General features: G+C 41.8%; 2 protein-coding genes across 3 annotated transcripts; one reads left to right on the top strand and one right to left on the bottom strand.

Moving 5' to 3' along the window:
- Window positions 1-1,322: 1,322 nt before the first annotated feature.
- On the top strand, window positions 1,323-3,646 carry LOC148714170 (uncharacterized). Its single transcript, XM_088720733.2, has one exon. The coding sequence runs from the start codon at window positions 1,602-1,604 to the stop codon at window positions 3,264-3,266; it is 1,665 nt and encodes a 554-aa protein (XP_088576859.1). The 5' UTR covers window positions 1,323-1,601; the 3' UTR covers window positions 3,267-3,646.
- A 2,519-nt stretch (window positions 3,647-6,165) lies between these two features.
- On the bottom strand, window positions 6,166-15,301 carry LOC103697737 (pyruvate kinase 1, cytosolic). Of its 2 annotated transcripts, none has more exons than XM_008779660.6 (16): window positions 14,936-15,301; window positions 14,390-14,486; window positions 14,112-14,209; window positions 13,549-13,704; window positions 12,298-12,375; window positions 11,861-11,992; window positions 11,095-11,175; window positions 10,850-10,921; window positions 10,656-10,745; window positions 9,175-9,319; window positions 8,941-9,029; window positions 7,872-7,967; window positions 7,652-7,719; window positions 7,433-7,532; window positions 7,115-7,174; window positions 6,166-6,584 (listed from the first exon to the last, which is right to left on the bottom strand). In XM_008779660.6, exons 1-16 carry the CDS (start codon window positions 15,002-15,004, stop codon window positions 6,432-6,434), a joined length of 1,584 nt encoding a protein of 527 aa, XP_008777882.2. In that variant the 5' UTR covers window positions 15,005-15,301; the 3' UTR covers window positions 6,166-6,431. The 2 variants fall into 2 exon arrangements, with proteins under 2 accessions (XP_008777882.2, XP_088576858.1); XM_088720732.1 differs by lacking the exon at window positions 14,936-15,301 and adding an exon at window positions 14,568-14,626.
- Window positions 15,302-17,094: the final 1,793 nt, after the last annotated feature.

Genomic DNA, 17,094 nt, shown 5'->3' with positions numbered 1-17,094 from the left:
TTAGGGCCCCTGTATAAGCAAGGCTACCATCCAAGAGTTGGGGTTGTATGTTTCGCGGCAAAGAAGGATTGACCTTCGTCCAAACACACTGTTGGATCATCCATCGGTCACTTTAAAATCTGTGAAGTGGATAAATGACAGAGTTTGAGGTGCTTTGAGACCTGGTCCAAAAAGCTATAATCCCTATCTGCTATTAAATAATTGCAAATAAAGGTTATAGAGCATATGTCAGCCCCGGAGTCAGAATCAGGGGCAAACCCGGTCTGCTCGTGGCTGTTTCTCTAGGTTGGTGGTCGAACTGCTTCTCAGCAAATTGTGGGTGCTGTTTTGGTATAAGCATTTGTTATCTTTGCAGCATTGCTGATTTATTTGAATATCATTAAATACAAAAATATGGAAACCCGATGATTGGTCGGCGTTTTTAGCAAAACTTTGCCCAACTGGATATCTTTCTTTGAATTTTGATTCAATATCTAAAAATTTTTACCCAGTATACGGACCAAGTCTTGTGATACCAAGGGATGATGTGATCCTGGCCTGAATATGCTATCTATAGTTTCCGTTGACTAGTTGTGGTGCAGTGGATCATGTTTCCGTGGTCCGTCAGGCTACGGTTTGCATGCCATAAAGTACTTTATTTATGTTTGTTGGAAAGCCGAAAGGGCGCAAAAAAAAAAATAAAAAAAAGAAAAGACAGTCAGATAAGAGATTATTTTTTAATATTTTACAAATTATTTTTAAACTCAAAAATTTATAAAACTCATAGATTGAACCTAGCAAAATTATAACATTATAAACTAAATTAAATTTATATTCATAAATATCTAAATATAGTTTTTCATTGAGCCGGGCTGAATTTTATAGACACAAATTATATATATATATATATATATATATATATATATATATATATATATATATATATAAAATTTAGACCGATTCATGCTAAATTATTTTGAAATTTATAAATATAAGCCTAGTCTAATTTATAATTTTATAATTTTACTGATTATATTAGTTTAATTCATGAATTTTAATAAAATTTTTAATCCAATCATTTAAAGTTGTGGATGGTATCCAAACCCGGACGCGTCAACACCATCCACCGGCCAATCACCCTGTTTTCTGAAATGAATTTTAAATCTCTCAGCCGACGAGGAAAACCATGGGCAATCTTGGGGGCAGCAGCAGGTTTAGGGAGCACCAGGATCCAAGAAGTGGTCAGTGGGGCCGTTCGACGAAGACCATCTGGCCCCATTGTCATCGCTGGAAAGATTGCAAAACCGCCTATTCGTGCCCTTACCACCAAACTCAATACCGGCGGCACCCACAACTCCATCCTGGGAGCGATAAGAGGAGGATAAAAAAAAACAGCACCCAATTTCCAGCTCTACCCCTGTTATCATCTCCTCCTTGCTTCTTTTTTTTGCTCCAAGCAGCCCCGGGGATCGAATTGATCGTCCTGGCATGCAGAGTCGACCTCTGTCGTAGCCGTAGTGATCTTGGTTTTGTTTCGGTGCCCGTAAATCCGTGTGGCCCTCCCACCGTTCTATCCATCCTGCGTGTTTGGTAGAGGAGGGAAGCTTGTTGAGCGGCATAGCATGGAAGGGGGCGGTGGCATGCCCGGGGGAATGCTGCCGAGTAGCATGAGCTCCGCTGGATTGCTCGGGCTGGAGATGCCCCTGCACCAGCATCAACATCAACACCCGCACCACCAGCAGCAGCAGTTCCTCCATCCGCACCACCACCACCACCAGCAGCAGCAGCAGCAACACATCTTCCCGTTCCAGCCCCCCCATTCCGGCATCGATGCCGACCACCCAATGAGGCACGCCTCCTCTTCCTACAGCCCCTACGGCGCCAGGGGGAAGCAGCAGCCCACGCTGAGCTCCGAAGACGAGCAGCAGCCCGGACCCGGGGACGAGGGCGACGGGGCGAGGCGGGTGTCCTCGCAGTCGCCGACGCCTTCTCCGTGGCAGCGCATGAAGTGGACCGACAGCATGGTCCGGCTCCTCATTTCGGTGGTCTACCGCGTGGGGGATGACGGCGGGGGTGTGGGTGGGGTTGGTGCCGAGGGGGAGCCGCAGCAGTCCCACTCGGCCGCGGCCGCGGCCGCCTCCGCCTCCTCTGCGGCCAAGGGCAAGAAGGGGCCGGGGGCATCGGCTTCGGCGACCTCAGCGTCGGCGCTGCTGCAGAAGAAGGGGAAGTGGAAGTCGGTGTCGCGGGCGATGATGGAGAAGGGGTTCTACGTGTCGCCGCAGCAGTGCGAGGACAAGTTCAACGACCTGAACAAGCGGTACAAGCGGGTGAACGACCTGCTAGGGAAGGGGACGGCGTGCCGGGTGGTGGAGAACCAGGCCCTCCTCGACACCCTGGACCAACTCTCCCCCAAGGCCAAGGAGGAGGCCCGCAAGCTCCTCAATTCCAAGCACCTCTTCTTCCGCGAGATGTGCGCCTACCACAACGCCACCGCTGCCGCCTCCTGCGCCGCCGCAAACGTAGCTTCCGCGCCACTTCCGCAGATGCAACCGCCACCTCCACCGCACGCGGATCAGCAGCAGCTATGCTTGCACCACCCACCGACGGCAGTGTCCGTGGGGAAGGGAGGAACCACGGCTGTGGAGGAGGATGGCATGGAAACTTATGAGGACGAGGACGACGATGATGATGTAGACACTGAGGAGGACGACGACGATGACGAACAGGAAGATGAGGAGGACGAGACGGATTACCACCATAAAAGCAAGCACCGGTCTCACCACGGCGGCTGCCACCACCAGCAGCAGCGGAAGCTGGAGGAGCCGGAGGAGGTCGAGGACAGCAAGGGATTGGTGGGGGACCCAGGCAAGGCAGAAGGGGCAAAGAGGGCACGTAGGATGTTCTCAGGGGGCTCTCCCCTGCTCTCGCTCTCCCTGTCGTCGCCATCCACGATGTCTACATCGATTCAGCAGCTGAAGAGCGAGCTGATGGGGATGGCGGGAGGCGGGGAGCAGCAGCAGCGGCAGTGGCTGAAGAGGAGGGTGGCGGAGCTGGAGGAGCAGCGGGTGGGGTACGATAGCCGGGCCCTGCAGCTGGAGCGCCAGCGCTTCAAATGGCTCCGCTTCAGCACCAACAAGGAGCGCGAGATGGAGCGGATGAAGCTCGAAAACGACAGCCTCCGCCTCGAGAACGAGCGCATGCTGCTTCTCCTCCGCCAGAAGGAACTCGAGCTCCTCGGCAGCGGCGGCGGTGGTGGTGGGGCCGACAACCACCTCCAGCAGCAGTAATGGTTAATGCTTCAACCCACCACAAGCGCCCTACCGCGGATCACCACCTCAACCCGTCCGCTGATCATAGCTCAACCGCAGCCTGAGTTCATAAAACAGAGACAGACAGGATAGCAACATTCGAGAGGACATTTGCAGCACCGCACCGCACCGCCCCGCCTGGCCGATCGACGTATACATTCACTGCCTCGTTAGTTCTATTACGTGTTCGATGATGTCTCTGCATCAATCAACACAAGCAAGCACAAGAATAATATGAACACGTATATATGTCGTGCTTGTTTTCTACCGTACAAAAACTCATGTAACGATAGCTTTGAAATGATCTTCTATTTTTGGATATTTGTAACAATGAAAATGAAGGAAATCTACTGTTCTCATATCTACCCTCGATCTGGGTTGCAATGTACTGCAGTCGAGCCTTCAAGATGCCTGCATGAAGTGTATGTCAGTAACTTTAAGGCCTCTTGTTGCAATTTAGTCGAGCAATATAAAAATCGGGAGAAAAAAATGGCTAAGAGAAAATAAAAAGTATTTAATGAAGTTTTTTATTTTAGCCAAAAATAGAATTTTTATCTTTTAAATTATTTATTTTATTTAAGTTAAGAATAAATCATTTCCTGAGGAGGATAAGTAAATGAATTCATTTATTTCATATTTATTTATTCTGCTTTCAAATTAATGCAGGTCAAAAGAATAAACAAAAATGGGAAAAAACAACCTTCAATTTCCTAAACGTGCTGCATTTCCCTATTACCATTCTCTTACGCCCGATGGGTTGGTTTATGGGTGCTTGGACTCTCTTTGTTCCCAACATCCTGATTCATAAATCAGTCTGGCCCTCACTACTGCTTTGGCAGAAGTGGTCGTTTAAAGGTTATGATCGAGAAGTCTTGGCCATCAAATACAATTGGGGCCACAATATCTCCATCAAAAACTCCACTCCACATTTTCTGTTTCAGTTGTATCAAACTATGGATTACTGGAGCGTCATCCTCTAAAGTTCAGCCGTAATTCTAAGATAGCAATATAGCTTCACCAAGCATCCTTGTCATGTGGAAAAGAAAACATGCAACATGGCGCTTCTTCCCGAATATGATCAATTACGTTACTAATCACGTGCAGAAAGAGATGGACCAAACGCAAATGGTAACCAGTAACAGCACCAAGAAGGAAATGAGCGCAAGCGAGATGGAAGGAGGGAGGGAGGTTGCTTACCCCTCTACTTGGAACTGGCTTTATGCCCAGCTCATTACAGGCTTTCGAAATTAATAATCGTCTGCATCTGCGACTAAGAACAGCCCTGAAAGTCCCGGTTACGATAATTAGCATCCGGATGTTTCTTTCTCTTGGAAAGAATGCGATGTCCCTGAGGGTGACGCTGCTGATGACGTTGTTGGGGAAGAAGCGGGTGTACTGCAGGGAGAGCCGGAGAGGGTGCCGTCACCCACTGCTAGCACCCACACCCTTCTTCCCCCGTTCGTCCAGGAAGGGCCGGGAGCAGAAGTCCAGCTCCCACTCCCCAATGCTCCCGGCCTCCACCGCCGCGTCCAGGTACCGCACGCGGGTCCACCTCCCATCCTCTTCTTCCAATCCTGATACTTCCTCCTCCTCAGCGGCCGGCAGCAAGACGGAGCTCTCGGAGATGGATTTTGGGGCCAGGATTGGGGAGCCGATGCCTGTATGTTCCGGCCTTGGAGGAAGGGAACGGAAAGGGCGGGACGGAGAGGGTCTTGGAGAGGCAGACGAGCGCGCGGGAGATGATGGGTGCTATGGTGTCTCGGTTACAGGGGAATTGAAGCCGAGCGTCGCCATTCGAGAAGGTTGGTTGCGCGGACCAAACCAGACAGAGGGAGAGATGTTATCCAGCTCGACGCGGGCCCGGGAGCTTCTGTTAGCCAAACGGCAACGGCAACGGCCGTCGTGCAGCGGCACGCGCCGTCAGATTTGAGTGAAGGCAATTTGAGATCCGTACCCGTTGGGAAGAGCACCAGGCCGAGCGCGAAGATGCAATGATGCAAGGGCCGCGCGCGCGCGGCGGCAATACCGGCTTGGGTCAGAATGAACAGTCGAAGCGCCTTCCATGTTGCACTCATCGCATATACGCCTGCCAAAATGTGTTCATATACAACACAATTTCCTGCACCACCCCTATTTTCTCATCTTGCCTTCTGCCCCAAACTCCCCCCCCCCCCCCCTCTCTCTCTCTCTCTCTCTCTCTCTCACATGTTACACTCATCACATGTATATGTTGCCAATATGCATTTACATACCATTGTGACATTAGTAGAACATATCCCTATGTTTCCACCCTGCCTTTTCTCTCTGTCTGGCTCTGCAGAACATGTCCCTATTTTTGTCACCCCGCTCTCTCTCTCTCTCTTTCTCCACATGCATCTACATACCAAATTTCTTGCACCATTGTAACACTGGCAAAATGAATCACTCTTTTTTCACCTTGACTTCTCTCTCTCAAAAAAAAAAAGCATCAAATTTCATCCAAAAAAAAAAAATTCCTCCACTCTCATGGATAGAGAACCATTTATGAAGCAGAATCATATCATCTCTCTGCAATAAATGAAACACCTATCAACTTGCTGGTACTAGCACCAATGATGCTGTCGGCTCCACTCAACTTTTCGGCATATGCAAGTCCTGAGGGAAACCATTCCATGTGCATCAACTATAACTTGAATAAAGCAGTGTGTCTTTAACCAAGTTTACGATGGTCCTAAGGTGATAATACAAACAATGTCAATGAGATAGCATGTCAAATGACCTGATTTCAAGAGCTAGCATCAGCGGCATAGGCAGGCACAAGGGACCAACCTGCTTACCTATGCAATGCAGTCATACACAGAAACTCCGTATAAACATCCATCACAATGCACCAAGCCTATACTTCAAAAACGAGCATCTTAGATAATATTATTCAAGATCGCAAAATGCAAATATTTGCAAGCTATAACAGCATTGCCCTACACATGACAGGAAGAATCAACATGCAATTCGAAGTTTGTAACCAACTCCAAACATTGTTGGCCGTATAAATGCCTTCAACTGGAACGGGAATTGGCTCAGTGTACACTCAAAATAAATTATAGGTATTTTGGCAAGCTCTAGTTGGAATTTGACCATCATGCAGAGTAACTAAAAAGCAGCTGTTCAATCCTCTAACTCGATAATCTTCACCACCGAAGCATCCCCAACTTTCTGGCAGACGACAACCCGATCATGTGACTTTATCACACCAGAGGCCTTGCCGTGATCAAGAGCAACCTTCAGAACAGACTCATTGGTGGCACTTGTAGACTCAGCCTGCAGAAGCACAACAGTAACACATCAGACCTCCAGTTGATGAAAATGTTATGTGAATCTGAGGCATATAATGTGCTTATATATATAACAGAGAGTCATCAATGAGCAGATTTGTTTCTTTCTAAAACCAACAAGGATTATTAGTTAGAGAGACAGGTGAACATTAGTCGAAATCAGAACCGAGCATCCCACATGCCTGCAGCTCTAAGAAATCCATAACCTTCAACCGTTATGACCCATAGCTAACCAGTTCTTTGTCAATGATATTGGATTATCCATCTGCCACATCCACCTCAGGTTCAACAACCATTTGAATTAGCGTTATTTGTTTGCAATTAGAAATGTTGTCTCCTGTTTGTTACAGTTAGGGTGCATTATAAATGCTAATATACATCCTTGATGTGATACAAGAAATACTCTGAAATTCTTTTGCATAGAATCTAGGAACCTGACAAGAAAGTTGTGCCATTTTCGAAGCACTGAAACTTGTAAAATAAATAAAGCTTATAAAAGGGTAAAGAAAAACTTACAGGATGTCGAGGATCAGCAAGCATGGGGAAAAGGCCCCTGACTATAAGTGACTGCCTCGCCTGTCCATAACGAAAACTTCTATTACTTTGGGTACAATTACATAAAGGCATAGAAGAGACTTAAATAAACAAACATATATTAAAATGTGATGTAAGAAACAAGGAATAAAATTAACCTAAGCACTATGTTAAGCTCCTACCTGAGAGAATTATGAAATCATTAAGATGGAAAAATAACAACAAACAGCATCCTGCTCCAACAGCTTACAGCTTGCATGATCTAGATTAAATATAAAGAATTAAAGATAGCCCACTTACTTCAAAAGCCCCAGTGAAACTCCATCGAAGTTGGTTTGTTTTGAGCCGAGGAATAACGACCGACAATACGGGCATATTAGGCCTATACTTTGCAATTAATCTACATAATGAGAAACATATTAGAATACCTTGTGAATGAATGTGGGAAAAAAATTAGTGTGCATCGCAGAGTTAATAGAAGGCACATTAATGTGTAGTTTTTGTATTTGACAACAATACCTTGCAGCTCTTCCTGATGACGTGAAGCAAATAATAACAGAAGCCTTAACTTTGATAGCAGCACGTACCTAGACAAGATCATGATAGCAAACTTATTAAAGAACATTTCCAATAAAAAAAAACACTCTTATTGTCTCTAGTTTCTAAAGTACATGTAAATTAGAAGAAAAATATGCTGAGTTAAAGCAGTCAACTAAGGTTCGATAAGGGGAAAACATACAGCCGATGAAGCAATAGACTCCAAATGGGTCATCGGTTCACCAACATATTTCACAGTCTTTTTAAAGTACAAATCCTGGTTGAAAACCTTCTCAGCCTGCAAAGCAGATTTTACAATGAAATACAACAAAAAAATGCAAAGTCAAAGAAATAAAAAAATGCAAAACCAGGGAAAGGATATGCACATGGCCCTAATAATACACAATTAACCACTAGGGAGCATGCAGTACTTTATAAAAATATTACAAGTAATACAACAATAAATAAATAAATAAATAAAAGAAGAGGTTACAGTGATTTTCTCATCCATTCATGATCTATGTAACTCTTTGTTGAGACATCCCAGCCTGCCTTAATCATAACCATATAAAAACTTTTTCCGACCTCTATTCCGCCCAACATGTTCCACATTTTTTATGATCCTGTCGAATAAGCTACAAAACCTTCTCTCAATGGACTTTCATAAATCATTAATTCATATTTTATTGGAGCCCACCAAAAAGCTAGATCAAGAATTTATAGTGACTCTAAAGAACCTATGGATAGATACAAAGGTAAATAACAACATTTCCTTAGCCAGGCTAATGAAAATAATACTATACCCTTACTTTTATTAAGACATTACATTTTAAATAATATATTTTATGTTTCTTTCTAAGCCTCATCTGACCATGACATGATCATTGCTTTTCTCAAAATTCAGACACCAGACAGGAGATCAGGTCACTTTAGCAAGTGAAATGCAAATGAGAATCACACATCCAGTATCTGTTATAAAATCATGATAACAGGAGAAGTCACAAAAATATTATGTTCAAAAGAACCAGTTTCTGCCATGTTTATAAGCTGACCCAAGCTTTATGCAAAGACAGCAGCTCAACTACAGCTATGATAGTCATTCCAGAAAAGACTTGGCAGAAATATTTAGTTGGCATGACAAATCCTTTTGCATCCATTCCCTATCAAGTCCGATCACAACAAAAATTTAAAAAACCTTCCTCACAAGCTCAGCAATAAGACATAAGCATCAAGAAAGATGTTACACTAGTGAGCATGAGCAAAAGACTGACCTCTGCACAAATTTTACCCACTATTGAAATAGTCTCAACAGGATATAATCCTCGAAGAGTTTCAGCACCTAAAAGAATTGCATCACTTCCTGAAACAAATCAAGACTGGGAATCAACATTGCAAGCTTTCCATGCATAAACTTCATGATGGAATTAGGACATGAATGTAATGTGAAATAACAAAATAACAAAATTAAATAACATAGAAAGTCAAAAGCTCCAAACATAATTCACCATCAAGTACTGCATTAGCCACATCAGTTGCTTCTGCACGAGTTGGTCTCAGGTTGTCAGTCATACTATCCACCACACGAGTAATCACAGCAGGCTTACCAGCCATGTTGCACTTGTAGACAGCAGCCTTTTGAAATAAAAAGACCTGCAAACAACATGTGATAATCAGATTACAAGGTTCAGATAACTTATAATGGTTAAAAAGTTAGTGCCCTACTGTACCTTAGTAAAAAATAATTGGCAGAATATAACAAAACAACAATCCAGAATGACTTAGTCACACAGTTTCCCAAATTTGAAAAATATTATGTTCTTCCAGAATTCTTAAGAAAAGTTTTTTACCCCACAAATTACAAAAATTTCATATATGGAAGTAGCTTAAAATAACTAAGAAATTCATACATTGTTCGGAAGCCTATTAGGACACTACAAAGTTTTCTTGTCTTTTTATTTTTGTTTGCTTGTTGCTTTAATTAGATATTTCCCACTCATGTCCAATATTTCTGCTGAAGAAAAAGAATTCATCCCATGCCAAGTCCATGCTCAATAGTCAGATCCTGACTACGTTGCATGTGATGGATTAAAGTGGTCTGCCCTACAGTCTACAACAATTTCTTTCCACGAGTTTTCTAAAATTTCCTCAAACTCATTGCCCTAAAGATTTTATAAATGAATACTGTAAACACAGTTAGTAACCTTTATCTTATTCCAAACTCAGCTTTCCTTTTCTAATGTATTGGCATCCATTCTCACCTCCGTTTATGTTCCCAGAAACTTTCATTAAAGGTTCTGATAGGGCCAAGTGAAGAAATATATCTCAATGACTTGGAAGTAATGGCAGCATAAACTCACTACCACACAGAGGTAAACTGAAAATTTTCAGTTTGGTTATAAACATTGATGAATTGTCAAGTTCTGCAAACCATGCTAGGGGAAAAGATTCTCTACTCCATATCATCTAACTCAAGTTAATTCACAACCCATGCCAGGGAATTGTTTTCACATGCAAAGAGAGCGACTCCTCAAATACATGAGAAGATTCAGGAAATTAAAATACAAACCATGGCATGTCATCTATCAAAATATAACTTCTCTGAGGAAATGTCGAGGATGATCCACTTGTAACACTATGAGCATGTGTTAAAAGTGTACATGCTCCCATTGATTGCCCCTAGTTGCATGCAAAAGCAAAAATTTGTTACCCATCCCCACACTTGTAAACCATGCTCATATCTCAATGACATAGTCATATGTCTAGATGAATAATACAACAATGTTTTTATTTCTTCATGCAGTGCAAGTGCTGCATTCATATGATATGGTGATTGTTTATTATGACATTAGTGTCCCTGAGAATATATAGAAAAATACCAGCATGTCAAACAAGTTGTGCAAGCTTGTGATGCATCCACTGTAAACATATAAATAATAATGCATATATCCCATCTTATTGCTAAACAAGCTAAGTTGGGATCATCAACCTTCTCAGGCGGGAGATCTATTCCTAGATTGCCCCGTGAAAGAATAATGCCATCTGCTTCTTGTAGAATCTCGTCAAAATGGGTTAGGCCCTGAAAGAAAATGAGTACAAGAACATTACCAAATTGAGATGTAAAAAGAAAAAAAAAAGAAAGAAAACAAAAGGATTACTTGAGATAAATATCTTTCAACCCACCTCTATGTTTTCAATTTTCGCAAATATCTGGGTTTGATTAAGATCACCCAACTTTGAGAGGAACTCTCGTGCCTGGACCCCAAATAACAGAATCCCCATTGTGGAATAAAATATTGGAAAAGGAAGCAAGTGAAAATTAGAACATCAAGAATAGAACAAATACAAATTGGAATCGAAAGTCGACTACAATTCAATCAGAGATTCGGAGGTAAAGATAAAAGGCAACCAAGACAAGATGGTCTTACATGTCGAACATCTTCCGCATGCCTTGTATAAGATAATGAGAGGAAGTCAATTTTATTTCGAACACCCCATGTACTAATAACCTGAAATGATTGACAACACAAAAAGAATTGAATGCTTCTGAAAATGAAAATATTGAGAACATAATAAGATTTATCTACATGTGAAAAGAGTAGAAATTGCCGCAAAGTGTACATAACTTCTCAAACCATTCTTTTTGTTTAGTGGAGTTCAGTTAGCATATTTGGCTTAGGATGACATATATCATAGGATATAGTTATTTGATATTTTGGATAACATAAAGTCAATCAAGAATTAAAGATTCAAAAAAAAGAACATTCAATTAAACCCTTGGAAACAAACCAAAAATAACAATATATAGACATGCAGAGAAATCTTAAAGAATGGACTATGTTCTGATGCAAGTCAAACTGCTCTACTTTCATTCCCTTCCCTTCTTTTTCCAAAGCTGAAATATCAAAGCCATCCTTCTTCCTATAGGACGGTCTCCATGATGTATGTTTTCCATGGTTACTCTATAGTGACATGTTTGAATTATATATGGTAGACAGAATTAAATGATAAGCCAGTTCATTGTTCATAATTAGGAAAGCATCATATATATATGATCCCGTGCACGCAGCTGCTCAAAAAAACTAGCTACTCAAAGAATCGCATAAAAATGAGGATTTAAGTAGATATGCAAGGCCACAGAACATGTCATTACACTGGAAGGTATACATATAATGTAAAAACAATATCACTTACTTCCTTGTCAGCATCAGAAAGTGTAGGCAAATCAATGTGGATTTGTGAGATATGCAAAGTGAATAGAGATCCAGCCAGGGTAGCAGTATTCTTTATCACACAAACAACATCATCGCCTTTCAACTCAGCTACCTGCACCACAAAGCCCCAAGGCTTGCTTCAGAATGCATACAAATACAAAAACATTATCAATAAGGTTACACACAATTGCCCTTGCTCAGGATTTTAGGTTACTTTTTTTCCTACATTATCTATCAACTTCAGCTCATGCACTGAGTCAGCAAATGAAATTGATTCTACTCAAGCTGCTGGTGAAGGTGGCAATATTAGCAAGCCATATTTGTCCATGTGCAAAATCAACCAAGTGGAGGAATGTATGTAAGTCATCTAAGCACAAAGTAAAAAAATCTGATCAGCTATGTCTACCAAAGTCATACCTCCAACCAAACAGAAGTAGTTTCACTTCCCGTAAACAAGTATTGACCGATAAATATTGTGTCTCCTGGCTTCACAGCCTGCAATTAAAAGATTAAAACCAGTAAATATAAAGAGAAAATTAAAACTGAAGTTATATTGTCTGGTAGCTTCAACACAGACATTTTAAGTTGAATTTCAAGTGAATGCAGCAATCTAAATGATTGTTTTGCTATGTTAGATTTGAAAATCACAAGTGATAGAACATAAAAAAAAAATAAAAAAGTGTGTGCAGGCAAATGGGGTCAATGGCTCATGGAGTAGCATGTCTACCACATGCCAGTGAGGCAGGCTTGAGAAAGTGTCAACAGCTATATACCGGTACAAACATACAGTAACAACGAAGATGCAAGTGCCCATATCTGCATGCCACAATGTGGTGCAAATTACAAGAAATGAAGTTAATACTCTGAAGATATTAAACGAAATTATAGACAATCACAGATAGGTGAGAAAATTATCATGATACAATAAAACCACCATCTTCTTTTTTTTCTTTTTTTTTTGCACTCAACGACAACCACCCTTTTATATTCTATCCACCACTTTTTATAGCATCTAACTTTATTTTTTGAGTGCTAACTGCAAATCTTTCTGGAGACTAGAGCCACTTGGATCTCCTTCTATGCTGAGTTTTTTTGATCTACGGAATTAAGACTTTTGAATTGTCTTGTAACTATATTCTACCCAAATGTTTCTTGATTTTTCATATTTTACTCATTATATTCTTTTAAGGATATGTTGTCCGCATGTCATCTTGATCATGAGAATTCTAATAAATGAGATAAAAACTCACTCTAGCATTTCTACATTTTTCAAACATAAAAGAAAACTTACTTATAGAATGGATTTTTGGCACGTAAATTTGGCTCTTTAACTTATGAATGTGGGCCATAGATGAAATGCATATGGGAAAGTCAAAGAGACTGCACCTAGTTTCATGAGGTTATATTGTGTGATGACATAGATTTATTCTAAATGCTACCAGTGGCATGTCTGGGAAAAGAATACAAAGGGTTCGAGCACACATCTTGAATTTATGCAAATTGCATGGAGAAGCAGGCACGGGCATCAGATTGATATATAACAATTCCATCAGACAAGCACACTAAATTAGTCTAAGACTAATGCATATTATAAAAGAAGCTTAAAAGATCTATGGTGCATCATAAAACATAGGAGCATGCAATATTTAGAGGATGACCATTGCTTGCCTTTGACAGTCCACTGAAATTAATCGGCAACAACTTAGACGAGGCTTCTTGCTCTTGATCAGGGGTCAAAACAACAAATGCATCTGCCTCGAGTGAAATTGCATGTTCACTCTTATTGACAACCTGCAGCTCTGGACCCACCGTATCTAGCATGACCTGGAAAAGGAGTCGAAATGCATAGTCAATTAAAATCACATCATCCATAGAAACAACATGACACAGTAAAAAATTGGCATCATCAACACCAGATTTAGTTGAACCATGATTGAGACAACTGGCAGAAAAATGAGTTTTAAGGAAGAGAGAAAAAATGGGGCAGGTCGAAGATGCTGAATATTGATGCAGTCTTCAACAGTTCAAAGTATACCAATGTGTTGGCATCAAAGTATGTAAAACATAAGAGCATTCTATAAAGTGCATAGGTTACTTGCCTAGTATCTTGAAACAGATTGGTTTCTAACTGAACCCTCGAGAAAACAAAAAGAGACCTAACGGAACAAGATTTGCAACCGGCAGATGGAAGTTGGTTATTATCAGGTATCAGATATTTCTAATAAACTTACAGCACATAGCTTTTTGGTGCTTTTGATAGCCATCTTCAGATTCTCCAGAGTCTCCTGGTGATAATCGACGTCCCCCCATGAAAAATCAAAGCGAGCCACTGCCACAAGAGTTTACCAAAAAAAAAAAAGGAAATTGTAAAAACAAGACACATACCGAAAGCTCGTTCAACAACTAGCTAATAGCAGCATTGAGAAAAGAAAAGGTAAAAAACAAGGTCGAATCTAGATAGCGTCTAAAATATTATATCAGAGGAATCTAAGAAGAAGAGGCGTCGTACCGGACATCCCAACCCTGAGGCAGGCAGAGATTACCTCCACGGTTCGGGACTTGGGACCGAGCGTCCCCACGATCTTGGTCATCGCAGGGAAGAAGCTCTGCAGAACCAGATCATTCAATCAGTAACGCTTAGCGAATCAAATAGCATCGGTGTAGGCAGAAGATCATCCTTCTTCGACCTTTCACTGCGTTTTTGCCTCGCTTTTTCTACCTTTGTTTGTAAGCCGGGCATCAAAGCAGAACAACTCCACACAGACGACGGTATATATATATATATATATATATATATATATATATATATATATATATATATATATATATATATATATATATATATATATATATATATATATATATATATATATATATATATATATATATATATATATATTTAAAAAAAAGGAAAAAGAGAAAAAAGCAGAACTCCACCAGTTCTTTAGAAGTGAAATATCCTCGAAAGGACAAGTTTTCCCTTTCTTTCAATTTTTTAAAAGAGAAAAAAAAGACAAGGGCATCATGGTCGAGGGAGGGGACGGGGAGAACATACGGGTTTGGATGGCTCCAGGATAGAAGCCATCCTGATGGGTTCTTCCAAGAGCAGGTGAGTCGAATGCATCTTGTTCTTCCTCTTTTCCGGTGCACACTGCGATCAGGCGGATGGATGGTGGATTGAAGGAGGACTTTGAGAGAGAGACGCTTACAAAACCCTTGTCCGACCACCGGAAAGGAGCAGAGGAGGAAAGGAAGGGGGCGGCTTTGCAGAGGCTCTTCACCCTTTTTCGCGTTCTTTGCCTTTTCCTGACCCTTTCTATTTATTTATTGATGGAGATATGGTGCCGTTTCCCGATCGGGGTCGCTCACCTCGCATCAGGCGGGCCCAGATCATCGTTGCTTATGGGATCAAATGAACTCTGATTTTTTCCAAAAAAGCTATGGCAACCCGAATACCGGACAATGGTATCGACGTATCGTATTACAAATCACATAAAGCAACGGACGATATCGTATCTTGCGATGATCGAAATTCTTTAGTAAGTAAATAAACCGACGGCGATGGGGGAATTGGGCGCCGCGCACCGTACCGGTAGCGGCATGCATCATCGCGACCGAGGTAATTAGACTAGACCGGGGGTCCCGCGCCTTCACCACGCCCACAAGAAGATCAAAGATTTACCGCCCTGCTGTCGTATGATCCGTGGGCACGCCCCGCGTGATGTGCTGCCGTAATTACTTACCAATTCTGTGATGTGTGTTCGAGTTGACTCTGACCCGGTGCAGCGCACGCGGCCGGCAAACGAATCCAGCGGCGGCTCGTGCAGCCGTGCTTCTCCGTTAAAGTCCGCGCAACGAAATAGGCGCCAACGGAAATGAGGAGAAGAACAACGGAAGAAAAAGAAAATGGAAACTGGCGATTTTAGTTTCTAGAAGCGGACCGGACCCGAAAAAATATGGGAGGCATATAATACCCTCTTCTTCTTCTTCTTCTTCTTCTTCTTCTTCTTCTTCTTCTTCTTCTTCTTTTTTTTCTTTTTTGCTAAAACGGATAGATCATACCACACAAGTACGGATGCATCCAATAAAATCAGAAAATAAAATACTTCAAAGCATCAAGAGCAACTTCTTATCTCCAGCCCACAGAGTACCATTCGAGTAACTGGCTACATAAGCATCCATCCAGTCCGCGGCCCCATTAGCTTCACAATGGCTTCTCTTTTACTGCCTAATACTAAAGGCCACAAATAAGTCGAATTGACCTATAATCCGACCCACTTAGATTTGATCTGATTCGATTTAAAAAATCTATAGAGCCGAGTCGGATTCTACAATTAAACTCATTCCATTTTTTGAATCAGGTCTGAGTTTACTAAATTCCGCCCCATTTGATTTTTGGGGCAATTTTGGATTTTCTACCTCGTGACCTGGCCTGATCTAACCCGAGCCTGATACACCGTTGGTCTCGAAATGTTCGAAACTTACTGGGCCCAATTTTGATGTTATAGCCCGCACTGTCTAAGCTATAGTATTTACGTATCATGGGCATATTCAGGTGCAACCACGTATGCCTGCCAAATTACTATACTGGTTGTTGTTGAGGCAATGGTGGCCCAAAAGAGAGGTTACACCCATGTGGTGATCAAATACGACTATGAAGCTGAAGTCTTGGAAGGACGTCCTTGGATACATCTCTACTCCGCCCTCTCAAATGCAACCCCCTACTCCTTTTCTTCACCTCACAACCTTTCCTTCTATGTTTCTTTCTTACTCCACTGTCCTCCCGCCACCCAAAACCAGCCCAGTTAACCTTGAAATAGGATAAAAAAAGTTAAGTACAAGGAATGACAAGTATAGGGATGTGGCTCGGATTTGACCCGAATCTGAGTGGACCCAATTTTTTTGGATTGGGATCGAGTTATACATGGACCTGACCTAACCCGAATGATCCGTTAGATCAGAAATTTTAGCCGTAGACTCGATCCAAACTAATCTGATCTTCTATTGGGTTAGATTTAAGTCTAACATTAGGATCTGAATAAAAAATCGGATTAGGTCAGGGTCACTTATAACCTGGGCCGACCCGACCCATGATGCTAATTAATCCGTTGCCAATCTACTATGGAGAGATATTGATCTACACATAAAAAGAGAAAAAATGGCTTACTGAATTGGTTTCGACTGGATCATCCAATATCTAAGTCATAAAGTACT

The sequence above is a fragment of the Phoenix dactylifera genome, chromosome 4, assembly GCF_051530095.1.
Source record: "Phoenix dactylifera cultivar Ajwa chromosome 4, Ajwa_hap1_PhDact_Kaust_v1.1, whole genome shotgun sequence".
In the NCBI taxonomy this organism is placed as follows: Eukaryota; Viridiplantae; Streptophyta; class Magnoliopsida; order Arecales; family Arecaceae; genus Phoenix; species Phoenix dactylifera.
Note: the sequence above shows the minus strand (reverse complement) of the source record. Positions and strands in the feature narration are given on the sequence as shown.